At 41.2% G+C, this 16,650-nt stretch overlaps 1 protein-coding gene across 3 annotated transcripts in view; it reads left to right on the top strand.

Moving 5' to 3' along the window:
* Positions 1 to 16,650, top strand: part of NWD2 (NACHT and WD repeat domain containing 2) — a 181,918-nt gene that overhangs the window by 80,289 nt on the left and 84,979 nt on the right. Inside the window, exons 3-4 of one of the 3 annotated variants that reach the window (XM_045056482.1) lie at positions 4,545 to 4,645; positions 10,453 to 10,569. In XM_045056482.1, the coding sequence (XP_044912417.1) occupies positions 4,643 to 4,645; positions 10,453 to 10,569 (120 nt within the window). In that variant the 5' untranslated portion in view covers positions 4,545 to 4,642. Of the gene's footprint in view, positions 1 to 4,544; positions 4,646 to 10,452; positions 10,570 to 16,650 lie in introns of those variants that run through there. The other 2 variants (XM_003985445.6, XM_023253215.2) reach the window with 2 other exon arrangements.

Raw genomic sequence — 16,650 nt, 5'->3', positions numbered from 1 at the left:
CCTCGCCTGTGCTCTCTACTTGGGACTCTGGAAAGAGATGGCCAGACAGTAACCGCCCTTCCCCGACCCCACCCCAACCCTGCAAACAGACCTGGGCTTGGCCACATCATGGCCGTGGCAGCAAGTGACGATTAGGCTTAACTTTCCCAGGCTCCTCTCAGTTATCGTGTGCCATATATTCTGAGTTAAGAGCCATTGCTAATCTCCACGACCGGAAGAGGTGGCCGCACAAAAGGCCGTGGTGAAGAAACTGGATGGAGCATGGGCCCATGGCTTGGGGCAGCTCATCCACAGCAGGGGAAGCTGGCCTGGCTTGGCTGGAGAGCAACACGAGGCTCTGACCCAGCTGAGAGGGAAAGACCAGTCCCTGGGTGACATGATGCCAGCAGCCAGTGGACATCACCTGGGGGCCATGCCCAAGCACTCTCATGTTTTCCCTTCAGGATATGAGGTTACCTGGATATCATCTTAGGGAAAAGCAGCAGGGGAACAGGGAAGCCATGTCTTTTGAGAAACTCGGCATTTTGATCCAGGAGAGAATAAGCACCTAACAGAGTCCTGGAAAACATCAGCTTACACTAAGGTTTAAATTGGATAAAACTGAAAGTTCACGGTCTCGTGCTAGCCAGAGGGTGGAGACTTGGACAGGAGGCACAAACTGGTCTTAGACAGAATTAAGAAGCTGCACTCTCTGTATGTATCCGAGTTGTAGGTTGAGTGAAATTCCATGTGTCTTACACTACCTTCACCTTGCTAACGATTACCAAGTTGAACAATCGCTTGGTCTCACACCGAAGGTCCATCCGCGGTTGCCCCCACCCACTCTTCCTCCGCCACAGCCCTCCTGCTCTGTCGAGCCCAGCCTCCTGCTCTATGCTGATTTTTTTCCTTGCAGCCGTCTGCCTGCTCACAAATCTCAAAATGTCTTTGCTTCCTGAGTTGCCAGAATACATCATTGGCTTTATAATTGACAGGCTGTGTTGTGATGCCCTTGGTTTTTTCTCCACATTGTCAACTGATGGACTTTTCCATTTCCTGTTAATCAAATGCGTGCTTCTTAAGTGAAATGTATATCCTCTTATGGAATCACAGGTTGTTTCACTCAGGCAAGCACTTCAATTTGTCTAGCTCACTTCACATTTCAGTTCTGCCCATCAGTGCCTGGACAGGTCTTACCAACTTGATATTCCGTAGAAGTATTATAAGTGTGTGACATCATCTTTCTCCCACCCATGAGCCCATTGGTTACAAGAGGGAAGGAAGATTAATAGAGATGAGAAAGAGAAGGAAAGCAGTATGTCATAACTGACCTTCATTGTTCTAGTGTGATTGTAAGTGTTGGCTCACCATTTCTGCAGCACGGAGCGGCTCTTCTGGAATTCTCCTGCCTGACTTCCCAAGACAGTATTCTTGTTCCTCCTTTACCTGGTGTGCACAGACAATCTTCTGCCTAATATTTCTCCTAAATATAGAGCAGTGGCACTGTGGGGAGCTCCAGAATTTACTGGAGGAGCTATATACTTTGCTGAACATTTAATTCTGCTAAATTGTGGCTGGCTGATTACCCCAACGCTGAAAATCACCCAAGAAGATTAGTCCTCCAGTAAGCAGAATGAGAGATCCTCATTTGCAGGTGACATTTACGTGTCCCAGTTGGGTACAATCACCGTGAAGCCTTTCTCAGATTCTTAACACAAGGCACCTATTTCTTCCTATCCTCATTTTTTATTTCTTATAGTAGAGAGAGGAGACCTTTTAACAAGACTGCGCCGTAGAAAGAGCACTCTTATTTAAGAGATCTGATTTGTCAATAATTAGTTGTAAACCATTGAAAAAGTAACTTCAGCTCAGTTTTCTTGTTTCTTCTACTTGATCTGTATTTTCTTTTGGCTCCCACAGTTAATTATGCTGTGACCTCATCATCTCTTTATGGACAGGCTGTCACATTTCTGTCTTTGGGGAGCTTCTATCTAGAAGTCCCTCTTCTCCGAAGAACAGCCTCCTGTACATTTAACCTTCAAGTCCAGACTTCCTCACTAATGTCTCACCCTCAAGTCCTCAGGGCAGATTTAGGTCATTGGTCCCATGGGCCTCATGTATTTATTCACAGACATTGACTGAGCTCTTGCTCTGCATGAGGCAGAGTTGTGGGTGCAGCAGATACCACAGTATTGAAAACGAACCTAGTCCCTGCCTTCGTGGAGTTGTGAACGGTGGTGACCAGAGTGATGCTGGCTGCAAAGGGAACACAGGGTGCTCTGGGCGTGCGCAGTGGGAGGCTTCCTCAAACTTTGAGGCCTCAGGACGGCTGCTGAGGAACTGATGTCTAAGCTGAATCCTGAAGGATGGGTAGATGCAGATGCCCACGTTGAAAAGAAGAAAACTTCAGGCAGAAAAAACATATTTGCATAGGCAAGTTTGGAAAAGAACTTGAACATTATGCTGTACTCACTGCCTACCAGGCACTTACCCTGAGTGCTGTGTGTACTTTAACGTGTTTAATCATTGCTGTGAGCCTGGCCGGTAAATTCCATCTTCTCCATTTTATTGCCTGGGGATGCTTAGAAATACAGAAGTAAATAACTGCTAGAGATCTCATAGCTAGTAAGCCGCAGAGTCAGATTTTGACCCAAGGCAGTTTGGCCCCAGTGTCCGTGCTCTTCAATGATTGCACCAAAAAGCCTCTTATGTTCACATGTTCACAAAAATGTGTATGGCTAGGTACAGGTATGTAAATATAAACATCTATGTAAATATATGTGTACATTTCAATATATATTTATACACTTGTACAAACACATGTGTGAAGGGCATATACATAGCTAGAACATGAACAGTGAGGGGGGAACGTGATAGGAAATGAGGGTAGGGAGTTGGGTAGGGACTAGATCATGGAGGATCTCATAGAGCAAGTCAGGGATTCTAGATCCGATCTTCAGGCTGATAGGAAGCATGGGAAGTACCATAAAGTAAACAGCCCAGGTTCAAATCCCACCTCCATACTTGCGACCTCCGGGGCTTTGCACAGGTTACTTCTCTCTGCCTCAGCTTTTTCATTTACAGAAGAGAGACAATATTCTTGTCTGTCTCGTAAGTTTAAGGAGTAAATAAGTTACTCTGTGTAGTATCTGGTAGAGTAGGAGGAAATCTTAGTTCTGGTGATCAGATCTGCATTCTAAAAAGCTCCCTCTGCCCACCGTGTCATCAATAGATTAGAAGGAGCAAGGATGAAGGTAATGCAGGGAGTCGGAGTAGCAAGACAGGCACAGGTGCACTCCGATGCGGTGCTTGCTGAAATCCCAGCGACGAGAACAGAGCCAACTTTGGGTCTTTCACTCGGGCACCTGCTCTGTGGACCTGCCACCAAAGGAAGCCGGTCCCTGGTTGCTGCCTAGCTGCTGTTCCTTCATGGAGTGGGCTTCTCCAGCTTCTACTCCATGGCCATTGGCTTCTAGCTTGTGGTTCTTTTTTCTGCCTCCAACAACAACTGCTCCCTTCCCTCTGCCTCCACGTTCATTAGGCCTGAAAAGTCCAACATGCTGCCTTACTCCGTGGTTTAGTTTTCTTCACTATCACATCATAATTGTTAGGGCTGTCCAGAGGCTAAATCTCCAAGACATAGAGGCCTCAGGTGTGAGCAGTTCATCATCCTCATGAGGCTTTGGCTGAGGCATCACCCACCCTGTGTCATACTCTTGGAGCCTTCTGGTGATTGTGTATGACCACTTGTCTCAGCCAGTCCTCCCTGGACTTGATTTAGCACCTGACTTTCCCAGAAAAGTCCCATCTTAGTCATGTCCCCATATATCTTTGTCCTATATGTCATGACCAAGAGAATAATTGCGAGGTGATCTAAAGTCAAGACTTGCTATAGTTCTAGTAAAAGGGTGGCCGTGGATGATGCAGAGCTGAAGAGGGTTGTTTGTCTTATATCCTATGCATCTTAGGGAAGTCATTCTAACCAGAGCGAGAATTACCATACTTGTAAACCGTACCTCCCCAGTTTCTGGCGAACCTAGTCTGAGGTTTAAGACTCCTCCCTGTTTACATTCTCCTGCAAGGTGAACATTCTAGTAACAAGACACAACTAAAACAAAATCAAATGAGTGCTGTATTGACCTTGGAAGTTACGTCCATATCACCATAATGTTGCCCTTGTTCAAAACTTTCTAACCTGCTGTGTGTTCTTTTGAATATTTTTAGTGGTGGCAGATTTTAATCCCTTTAAGGATAGGTCTGATTTTTTTGAAAGAGCTTAAGGCCTTTTCAAAGCCATGTCTTACAATGTAAAGGCCAGTAAGGCTGGGAAAATACCATTTTTAATAAAAACAAATCTAACAGTAGAGTGACAAGAGGTTTTTTCAATACAAAATAAGATAATTCCTGCAGAGGAAATGCCCTGGGCAGTGGCAGAATCGTTGGCATGAACAGGTAGCCTCCCATTATAATAACTTTGAGAAACAGCCTTTGTTTCAGTACTGTGTCTATTTGAAACCAAAATCGGCCATACTGTCTCTGTAGTTACACTTTTGTCTTGCATCCAGGTAGCGTCATATGATAGCATGGGAAAATCGAGAAGGAACCTATTTTGGAAAATATTTCAATTCAAAGGCTGTTTCTGAAGAAATGATAGTGTGAAGCCATGGTAAATGCCAATTTGACCTTTTTTCTGGTAAATCATAAGGTTATGTTTGGTTTCTTACAGGCTGCTTTGTGTTTGCTGGGCAGTCTTGGTATTTAAATGGTTATGTCTGATTCGAGTGGCCAAATTTGTTGGGGCCTTTATTTGCTGGCTTTTTGTTTTCAGACCAATTCAGCACATTAGAATCATGATAAATTAGCTTTCCTAAGAATATTTTAAAGCAAGTTAGATGGCTTTAAGTACAAAAAGATAAAATCAAATTACTTTCCTGAGTGTTTATATTTCATGATGAAATAAGTAAAGGCACATAAAATGTGCTGTCAACAAGTTAGTATTCCAATAAATAGTAAATTAGATTCAGTGTCTGCAGTGCTTGGGCATTAGGCTAAAAGCTAAACTAATTTTTGTAAGTATATAATAAATCTTGTCTTGTTGGGCACTTTGGATTCCAACCACTTTTTGCCAGTTATTGATCATGCGAATAGACGGCAGATTTGCCTGCCTAAAATGGTGTTTTGTGTTGCATAAGTTGGATGTTTCCTTTATTTATTTCCTCTCTGCCTTCATGGTTGCTTGATTTTATCTTTTTTCATCATTTTCTGCCCATAAAGACGTTTGAGAAAGAACAACTTAAGGGAGAAAAGCTGGAAGCAGGAGAACATTTAAACAAAGTGACCAAAGTAAGGAGACGTGGCATTAGACAGCCCTGGATGAGGGCCATGGTGGCCAAACTTGAAGAAAGTCAATAAGCAAAACTTACTACAAAAGACTTCCATTGGTGGCAGATAAATCATGTGTCCCTTAGGCTTCTATTTGAAAATATAAGTGAAATCCTTGTTTTGACTCATACCCTGGTCATTTGTTCCACATATATTTATTTAGATTTTATTGTTGACTCTTAAAATCGTAGGCGCTTGATTTAAACATCTACTGTTGTTGCTCTTGGTTCTACTGTGAGTAGGAGACGGAAGACCTGTAGAAAATCACAGTACTAAATGGATGCACAAAGTGTCATTGAGATGACAACCACAAAATCGTCCCCCTTAAAGTGTGTGATTCAGTACTTTTTAGTATAGTCAAAGTTGTGTAAGCGTTAATAATTTTACAACCTTGTCATCACCTCAAACAAAAGTCACTCTCAAATTGACTGTCACTCTCAAATTGGCCTGTTCCCCTCCCTCCCTGCTCTAGCCAACCATTAAACTGTTGTTTGTCTCTGTAGATTTGCATGTGCTAGACATTTCAATATACATGGAATCATATAGCGGATTCCTTTGTGACTGACTTTTTACTTAGAATAATGTTTTCAAGTCTCATCCATGTTGTAGCATCAGTATTTCACTACTTTTTATTGCCAAATAATATTCCATTTACAGATATACCACATTATACTTCCCCATTGATCGCTTGATGGACATTTGGACTGTTTCCACATTTTAGCTATTATGAATAATGTTGCTACGAATATCAGTTTTTGTGTGAACGTATGTTTTCATTTCTCTGGGAGAACTGCTCGATTGTGTGGTAACTCTGTGTAACTGAGGAACTGCCAGGCTCTTTTCCAAAGTGGCGGCACCATTTTATATTCCCACTAGCAACGTATGACACTGCTCCACATTTTCATTAACACTTGTTATTATCAGCCACCCTAGTGGGTGTGAGGCATTATCTCATTGTGGTTTTGATTTGTATTTCCCTGATGACTGATGATGTTGAGTATCTTTTCATGTGCTTATTGACAATCTGTATATTCTGTGAAGAAACGTCTACTCAGATCTTTCATCCATTTTCAATCATCTATCTGATGGAGCTGTAGGAGTTCCTTATGTATTCTAACTGCAATTCCATTATCATATAGGGTCCTCTTTCTCTTTTTTTAATGTTTAATTTTGAGAGAGAGAGAGAGAGAGAGAGAGAGAGCGCACAAGCAGGGGAGGGCAGTGAGAGAGAGGGAGAGAGAATCCCAAGCAGGCTGCACACTGAGTGGAGCCCCACACAGGGCTCGATCCCACAACTGCAAGATCACGACCTGAGCCCATATCAAGAGTTGGACACTTGACTGAGAGACCCAAGTGCCCCTCTTTTTACTTTCTTGACAGCATCTTTTGAAGCACAAAACTTTGATTTTGAGGAAGTCCAACTTCTCACCTTTTTTCTTTGGTTACTTGTACTTTGCTATCATATCTAAGAAACCATTGTCAAATCCCAGTTCACAAAAATATACTCCTGTGTTTTCTATAAAACTAGTTTTAATTCTAAAACTAATGTCTGTGATCTATTTCAAGTTAATTGTTGTATATGATGTGAGGTAGGGTGTCAAACTTCATTCTTTTATCTGTGGATCTCCAGTTGTCCCGGTACCTTTTGTTGAAAATATGATACATTCCTCATTGGATTATTTTGGCACCCATGTTGAAATCTGTTGACCAGAAGTGTGAGGATTTATTTTATTCCATTGAATATCCTTATGCCAGTATCACACTGTCTTAATTATTGCACCTTTGTAGTAAGTTTGAATCTGGAAGTGAGAATCCTCTAACTTTGTTCTTCCTTTACAAGTTGTTTTAGCTATTCTGTAATAGCTAAATTGCTAATAGCTCTTGAATTCCCATATTCTGGGTTTTAGGATCAACATGTCAATTTCTGTAGGTAAGCCAGCTTGGGTTTTATAGTGATTGCTGTGAATCTAAATATTAATTTGGGGAGTATTGCCATCTTAAGTCTCCCAGTTCATTTACTTGGGATGTCTTCCAGTTTGTTCAGATCATCTTTCATTTCTTTCAGTAGTGTTTTATAATTTTGAGAGTGTAAATTTTACATTTCTTTTGTTAAATCTATCCCCTAAGTTTTTTATTCTTTCTCTTGCTGTTTTGTTTGCTCATTGCTGGTGTACAGAAGTACATTTGGTTTTTGTATGTTGATCTTGTATCCTACAACCTTGCTCAACTCGATGGTTCCAACACTTTTAGTGGTTTTCTTAGGATTTTAATATATAAGATCGTGTTATCTATGAATAAAGATAGATCTACTTCTTCCTTTCCTATCTGGATGCATTTTATTTCTTTTTCTTGCCTAATTGCCCTGACTGGAACATCCAGGAAAGTGTTGAATAGAAGTGGTGAGAATGGATATCCTTCCCTTGTTCCTAATCTTGAGGGCAGAGTTTTCATTATTAAGTATGCTATTAGTATATGCCCTTTATTCGGGTTAAGGTAGTTAATTTCTATTCCTAGTTTTTTGTGTGTTTTATCATAATGGGGTGTTAGGTTTTGTCAAATGTTTTTTCTGTATCTGTTAAGATTGATCATTTGATTTTTTTCCCTTTATTCTATTGGTATAAAGTGCACCACCTTAGTTAATTTACTGGTGCTCAGCCAACTTTGCATTCCTGGGATCAATACCACCTAGTTGTGTTGTGTAGTACTTTTTACATGCTGCCGGATTAGGTTTTCAAGTGTTCTTGAATGTATTTGAGTATTCTAGAATCTTCTCCTTTTGTTTTATATTCATGAGATACTGCTCTGTCATTTTCTTATATGTTTGTCTGCCTTTAGTACAAGGGTCACACTGGTCTCGTAGAATAAGTTGGGAAGTGTTCTCTCTTCTAATTTTTGGAAGACTGAAGAATTGATAGAGTTCACAACAGTGCATCCATCTGAACCTATGCTTTTCTTTCAAATTCCTACTTAATCGCTTTTCACATTTCTGTTCATATTTTCTGTTTTGTCTTGAGTCTGTGTGATTTGTCTCTCTCTAGATATTTGTCCATTTCATTTAAGTAATCTAATTCATTGGCATATAGTTGTTCATCGTATTCTCTAATAATCCTTTTTTTATTTCTATAAGGTCAGTAGTAATGCCTCTCTTTCACTTGTGATTTTGGTAATTTTGAGTATTTTTTTTAATGCAGCTAAAGTTTTGTTCCACTGTGTTCAGAGAACAAACTTTTGGTTTCACTGATTTTCTCCATTGGTTTAATATTTTCTTTAATAATTTTTTTCACTATATTTGTTACTCATAGTTATTTTAAGACCCATCTTCTCAGAATCCATGTATGATTTATACCAACTTAATTTCATTGAGCTAGCATACTTCTTTATAACTCTATTCCCTTTTTGGACTGTTTTTATATAGGTTACATATCCAATTATATTTTATATAATTTTATGTCATTTAAAGATGAGAGGAGAGCAGGTATATATTGATAGCATTTGTTATATCAACCTTTACATTTACCATTTCTTTTTCTATTCATTTGTTCTAAATCAGACCTTTCCTCACATATGTCCAAACAGTGTCAGCCAAAAGGATGGAAAGCAGGCTGGCTGAATGACTGTTAATCTGTGTGCGGTACAACTAAGTGTCAGCATTCACACTGCAGATCTGTGTGTTTGACAAGTTTTTGGTAGATGGCCAAAAATGTCTTGTTCTAATAATCTCAGTAACTTACAGTTATGCCAGATTAAAGTTTCTGTTATGCTGAAGTAGTCTGTATCTGTGCTTTCCAACATGAGAGTCAGTAGCCACATGTGGCTATTGAGTATTCGGACTGAATTAATTTTAATTTATATTTAATTTTAAATAGCCAAAGTTATAGGCTCTCATACGGGACACCGAAGTTATCATCTCAGATGACTCCTTCCTTAATACTGTGATTAAACTTTGTAAGGTAGATTAAAGGGAAGAACCCCCAAAATATATGATATTCATCATTTATCATAAAACATAAGGATATTTTTTAAGAAGTTGTTATATCTTTGTCAGCCATCTAAAAACTCATATGCACATAGACAAAGAACTGGTGCAGACACACCCATGCAGGGCCATGGCCAGGAGACAGGAGGTACACGAGCCCTTGAGGTCCGCTTGGGGCACCATGGAGGACACACGCTCTGTGCCTGTGTCTCCGTGAATGCCGTACAAACAGCCAGTACGGAGGGGAGGTTCTTTTTCTGCTTGTGGGAAACAAGAAAAAGGAAATCTTCAAAGCTACAATTGGAAACATTTACCTTATGTATGCAGAACATCAGTTGAGTAAAGGGAAGGAAACCCATAATGCTCTTCATAGATTTTTCAAAGAGTGTGCTTGCGGAAGTTTTCACAGACTCTCAGCATCTTCCCTCATACTCTTTGAAGTAAGGAAATAGAGGATCCTATTATCCTCACTTCTCATTAAGGCATACCGCCTTTCATTGTTTCCAATACATGTTTCTCAGACAATACATGTTTATATTGATGAAAGCCAAACTGCTCTCAGATGAAACAGACATAAACAAAATGTCTATTCCCGTGGGATAAAGCATGATAAAAATAAATACATAAAACCTAAAAACACCTGTTAAGAAATGTAGATGTTTCCCTCTAGGTCAGTATATATTAATGCCCATTATGGTTTTCCCTTCTCATATTAAGATGCACAGCACCATTATACACTATTGTTTAATTGTCTCAAATAATGTGGTTGCCATATCCCAGTTGCTTCCAGACATGTTTTTGAACTCCTGTTACCATTTCAATATAAGGAAAAGTTGGTTCCACAAAACCTCTGCTGACAGTTAACATTTCATTCTTCTCTGGGCCTATGTCAACAGTATAATAAAGAACAAAAGACATTACAGTGTGCACACCTATCATGGGGTGGTAAAACAGTATGTCTGTTTGGATCTTAAATATAATTTTCCCTCTGAAGGGAAAACGGGCTGCAAAGAGGAAAGTTAAAAGTCACGTTAGCTTAACACTGTAAGTAAGAATAAAGGTAAATTAAGTTTTCCTGCAGGTAAACTAATGTTGCCTCATCCATTGGTTCCCAGGTCATAGATCTCTACTGGGGCATCGACGAGGACGAGTGGGACAGCCCCGAGCTCCAGAAGACGCGCATGAAGCAGCTGGAGGAGTGTTTGAAAACTTCCGCAGGTCCATGTTTTGTTGTGGGTATAAAAACACTAATGCTTTACATTAAATTGTAGATGACTGTGAGAATTGTTGGTTTGTGATTCTTAAGGGACTTTGAGTTCTTTTGAATGAGGAACAAATCCTGGCTTTTCTCTACCTATTGAAAAACTATAAACTGTCTCCTTGCCCCAAATGTGTGAGAACAAAACCTTCAGCTTCTCCATAAGCAGCACTGCAAATTCACAGTGAATAATTCGCAGTGGTAATCGCAGGGGTGACTTGGGTCTGACAGCAGTTTCCCCCACACCTTGTGATTAGCAGTAAGGGTTACTGTGTCCGTGTACAGTAAGTAGCCCGATTTTCCTTACAGGGTATAATGTATTACATCAGTGTCTCCCTTTCTTGACACCGGAATTGTTGGCAGGTTGTTGTTTTTTTTTTTTTAACACACTGACTGAAACATTTGTTAAAGTAAACCAATGTAGGACGTCAAATCCACCAATAGAAAGTGATGCCCTATGGGAGGAAAAAACTCTTCAGAGTGATTTTCAGCTAGATGTTCATTAAAGGCTACAAATGCACAGGTTTTTCAAGTGAGACATATTTTCCAAAGAATACGTACTCTTCTATGTACACACAGTGGTAGTATGATATTCGGGTCACTCTCTGGCAGGTGATTGTGTTAAATCACTGCCTTAATTTAGCTTAAGAAAGAATTAGCTTCTCCTGAATCCAGACAGATTTTAGCAATTGATATGGAAGTTACCCCTCTCAACACAGAGATGTTGAGGCTGATAGATGAATCTGAAACTAGTGAATGCTTCAAAGAAAATATCATACAGTTAAAAGCCTAGAGTTAGTGTTCAGCAAGAGTTTTTAATATTTATTTGCATTTCTATTTATATTCAGTTCCACAAAGGATTAGGAAGACAGAGATGATATCAGATATCCAGCCACGCGATAGTGAAGTTCTTCCTGAGGATAATAAAGTGCATAAAGGTTCTACAGCATTTTTAGTATCAGTATATAAATTATTTACTTATTTGCCAACTACTTCATGCCTCTGTGCCAGGCCTTGCTCTTAGTGCTGGGGATATGGTGGGTTGACCCATATGAAATGGTTATTTTGTCTGCCACTTATGATTTAACCTTAGTTTTGAACTAAGAAGATAAAACTCCCTGCCCTTAAGCAAAAACGATATAAACACAGAGAGGGGGACAAAATAGAGGAGACTCTTAACTATAGAGCACAAACTAAGGGTTGCTAGAGGGGTTGTGGGTGTAGGGATGGGCTAAATAGGAAGGGGCATTAAGGAAGACACTTGTTGGGATGAACACCGGGTGTTCGCAGAAGACTGATAAAACTAACCACTTTCAAAAGTTTTAATTATTGGGCACATACAAATAAAGAATAAATTGCCAAAATAAATCAGACAAAAAAACCCCAAAAAACTCCTTGCCCTTTCGAGAGCTTAATATTCTTAAGTGGGCCCAAAGGGAGAGGGTAGGCAAAAATGAAGAAAATAAGGAAAATAGTAAGTGCTATGGAGAAGAATACAAAAAGGAAGGAGAAGAGGGAAGACCCATGAGGGGAGAGATTTGTTATTTTCGGTAGAGTGATTGGAGACAGGCCTTACTGCTAAGGTGTGGGTAGTGCCTGTGAAGGGAGACAGGAGGAAGGACGGGAAAGAACCAGGTATATTTCCAGAGCAGAGTGTTCCAGGGAAAGGACTTGGGACCATGCTTGGCATGTTCAGGGAACAGTATGAGCAAGAGGGGGTAGGACAGGATGATCTTGGGCTTGCTCATCTTGAAGTTGGCTGCAGAGATTTTGCTTCCAAGGACCTGAGAAGCCACAGAGTATTTTGAGAAGACTGAAGTGACCTAACCTCTCTTAAGGCCCACCATGGCTGCCAGGTGTAACATCGAGGGCAGAGCGGGGAGCCCCCTTAGAGCGCTAATGCAGGAAGCCAAACGAAAATACTTGACTTAAGGGGTTGAAGAGTGGACATCTAACAACAGTGTCCTGTGGTCTGAACAGACAAGACAGTCCTGAAAGCCATGTAAGATATCTGAAGATTTAGTAGGGGAAGAGGAATTAAGACCTTTTCCATGGGTCTTCAGAGGACAAAATTAGGACCGTCAGCTGGAAGGAACAAGAAGACAGGCTTCAGCTCCAGGTGAAGAAGTTGGAAGATACAGTACTCACTGGTTTGTGGGGGTCGCATATCCCTGGGCTCTGACATTTCATAGCTGCCTGACAGTGGAGGAGTTTCTTTACTACCCTCAGCCTCAGTTTCTTTATCTGTGAAATGGGGATGATGCTGATAATAGTTCTCTGTCTCCTGGGGTCCCTCTGAGGATGAAATGACATTCCAGAGCACTTTGTAGTGTCTCGTATCCGGAATCCGCAGTAAGTGTTGTATCACTGTTACCTCTCAAAACTGTCTAAAGATGAAATCATCCGGCCCAGAGTGCAATGAGTGCATCATTAAGAAAGTTGTCATCAAAGGAGAGGTAGGGGTGCTGTACAGGAGACTCAGTGGAAGACAAGTTAGACCAGGTTCCGTGATGCTTGGAAAGCCCAACTGGGGAGGTCCGCCCTGGGGAATCACGGTTGTTATGCTGTCCTGATTCAGCCTCAGAGAAGTCAGGAATGAGAGGGACATTCTCCACAACCCCCCCCTTTTTTGTCTCCCTGTAGAGCATCATACCCAAAGTACTAAAATTAGCCACGGCCATTAATTCTCACAATTTGCTGGTAGGGAAGTGAATAAAGACTGCCAGCTTCAGCAGGTTCTGAGAATAAAGGTTAAATGAGAGAACATAGGAACAGCTTCATTGAATGTAAACAAATGATTTATCCCTTCTCCTGTTCCATGTTGAAACTCAGGGGAACCAGGATGAAACCCTGTGGATACAGCCAGGATTACTCACCCCAGTGATCCTAAACCAGGCAAGACTTCTCTCCCTGCTTATAAGAAATATAGTACATCTCTTATGGCCTTTCTTGTTGTAACTATGGTAACAGCAGGCGTGCATGTGTTACCACATGAGCTCCAGTTTCCTTGCCCAATGCTTCCTTGCGTTACTTCTAGAAGTCATCATGACCCCTGTGGGCTTGCAGCCCATGGCATATTATTCCCCCTAGTGCTAAAGTCTTTGGCAGGAAAATTCGCTATTGCTGAATGACAAAGTTTGTGTATTTTCAAAGGCTTCACAAATACTAGCCTTATGTTAGATGCAGATAAATTCTGCAACCAAACAAAGCTCGTTTTAAGTACCGGGGGAACTGAGACCCAAAGGGAACTTGGACCTAAACGTTCTATGTGCTTGGCTCTTTCCAGCATCCTTTCCCAAAAGCGGTCCTTTGGGATATGGCCTGAGGTCGTACAGTCAAGAAGGCTAATCCTCCACACCTGTCTGTGCACATGTTTGATCACAGGATGGGATGGCATCAGGTGCCTATACACATGTCCAGTTTCTCAGAGGATCCACTCAGGAGACCTGTCATACTGAGAATACATCATTTTCTTGTAGGAAAGCACACGCAGTGGGAAAAAGCCACACTTTGTATTTCGCAACCTGAGTTAGAGCCCTGGTTCTGACAGAGCCGTTAACTAACCTCACCCTGCTTTAATTACCACATCCATAAAATGGGGAAATAACCATGAACTACAGCAAACGTAGAACTAATATCAAAGGTTTGCTGTAGGAACCAAATGTGATAGTTCTTGATAAAGGGATGCACAACCATTAGTTATTATTAAAGTGGGATTTATTTTCAAGTGAGAATAAAACGCTTTTACCCATAATGGACATTTATGCAATATTGGACATTTTTCCCTTTGAAAATGGTGATGATAGTCTAAATGTAGAAAAGCACTAAGACTCGATTCACACCATCAGATAATAGCAGATAATAGAGTCAAATGTTATAGGGGTTTTGAGTTCATTCTTAACAAACGTTGTAAAATGTAGAGTATATATTCATTTGCTGGATAGGAATTTGCTAGAATTTACTTAGACCTTGACCTGCTCCCAAGGAGGGGTGTTGACCAGGACCGCACTGTTTACAGGAAGACAGCTTACACCGGAGTCCAGAGTCCTCATCTTCAGAGAGTTGCCGCAGCCCCCACCAAGTGTGGGAAGCTTAGCAGAATCTTCCCCACAACCTGTCCCACCCACTTAGTCCAGAAAAACCTCTTATGAAGGGGGAGGGGGGATGCCCTTGAGCAGAGTTCCCGTATCCGTGGCCCTCTTCGTGATGCGTGTTTATGGAGAGGAAGCATTTTCTTGTCATCCTTCCAAATTTGGAGTACCCCAAAAGAATTGCTTGTGACATTTCAGCATTGACCCTGGACCTTAGGTGAAGGCCTATGTCTTGGCCAAAGTTCATTAAAACAACTGTTGGCTTGAGGAACTGGGAGTTTGAGAAGCTTCCTTACAGGATTAGAAGAGCTTCCGCCAAGGGTGTCAGAGCTGTGGGAGATGCAGACAGCGTCTCGCTACATTCCCTCAGTCCAGAGTGGGTGATGTGGAGATTTACTGAGGGAGAGGCATTGGCAGGCTACCCTAGGGGATTCGAGCCAGGCCTGTGCAGCCAATACAGGCAGCTCCAGTTACCACGGACTGAGACAGGTAAGAGGTGATTCCATGACTTCACATTCAGAGGGCCATCCCCCATATCTTAAGAGTCGGGACAAAGAGAATGCGGCGTGCTTTGTCAATTTCCAGAAGTCTCAGGGAGCCATAGTCCATATAGCATCCTCACTGGGGTACCAGACGTAAACAGACATAATCTGTCAGCATTGGATAGAGAAGCATTCCAAAAGAATGGAACTACTGCCATCATTCTGACCTGAGCGTAAGTGGATGCACACCCATCTTCCACCCCACCCCACCCACCCCTACACACACACACACACACACACACACTACCGTCACTGACACCAGTGGTACTTGCAGAGAGCACTCTTGCCGACCACAGACGGCTCCTGGAAGCTGCACTTGAGACTATGCACAAAGTGGGAAGAAGGAAGCTCGGAAATAGACATTTTCAACTGGGCTAAATTCCAAAACAGAAATATGAAAACAGAAAGAAAGGGTTGGACCAAGAAATCGATCACTATTGAGCAATTTAAAGTTTTTCCACTAGGCAGAAGAATAAAGATGAGACAGAGCAAGGTCCATAGTTGTTACTGGTAAAAATGAAGCCTTTCCATATTTGCACATCACAGAGGGACACTACTGAATGGAGCCTACAGCACACGGATCCGTTCCTTGTCACCTGCCCCCACTCTCCTCCAGCTGCCATGATGCTTCAGATTTGGGATCGTTTTGGTTTTTTAATAATTTTCAGTGAAGGAAAACTGTACAGTGAGAGCTCTGAAATCACTGAATCTGAAAGATGTGTTCTCACAACAGTTTAGCTTTGCAAAATATTTCATTTTATCCACATTCCATTATATGATTGATTTACCGTTTTAGGTATACTAAATTAAATAGAAACATGAAAAAAGAATACAAGTGCTTAGTCTCAGTTTGTACTTTAAAAAAATACGCAGGGGTTGTGTATGATTTAGTTCTCACATTTATAGGTACAGGTTTACTAGTCAAAACATATGAAAAATAGAAAAATAGTCATTGATCAGAGCTGGAAAACATTTAATCAATCTAGATTTTTTTTTAAGTCCTTCCCTAAAAAAATTAAATAAAACTTAAGCTGAAGCCTTAGATTTTCAACATGAAGTCTTATAGGGGCACCTGGGTGGCTTAGTTGGTTGAATGTCTGATTTTGGTTTCGGCTCAGGTCATGATCCCAGGGTCATGGGATTGAGCCCCGTGTGGGGCTTTGCACTGAGCGTGGAGCCTGCTTGAGATCTGTTCTCTCTCTCTCCCCCACCCCTCTGCTCCTCACCCTGAATTACATACTCCCTCTAGAAAAAAATTTTTAAGACATTTTTATAAAATTAAGCTTGTCCAGTTGAAACCAACTAGTTACTGTAGCTCTAAAATAGGTTCCAGTTGGGTTCCAATAAATTACCTGGTTATCACCCAAGTAATGATAGAATGAGCAAACACTGAAAATTATTGAAAAGGAAGCTAGTTATCTT

The sequence above is a fragment of the Felis catus genome, chromosome B1, assembly GCF_018350175.1.
Source record: "Felis catus isolate Fca126 chromosome B1, F.catus_Fca126_mat1.0, whole genome shotgun sequence".
NCBI lineage: Eukaryota > Metazoa > Chordata > Mammalia > Carnivora > Felidae > Felis > Felis catus.
The sequence above is the reverse complement of the archived record's forward strand: the minus strand, read 5'-3'. Positions and strand labels throughout refer to the sequence as shown.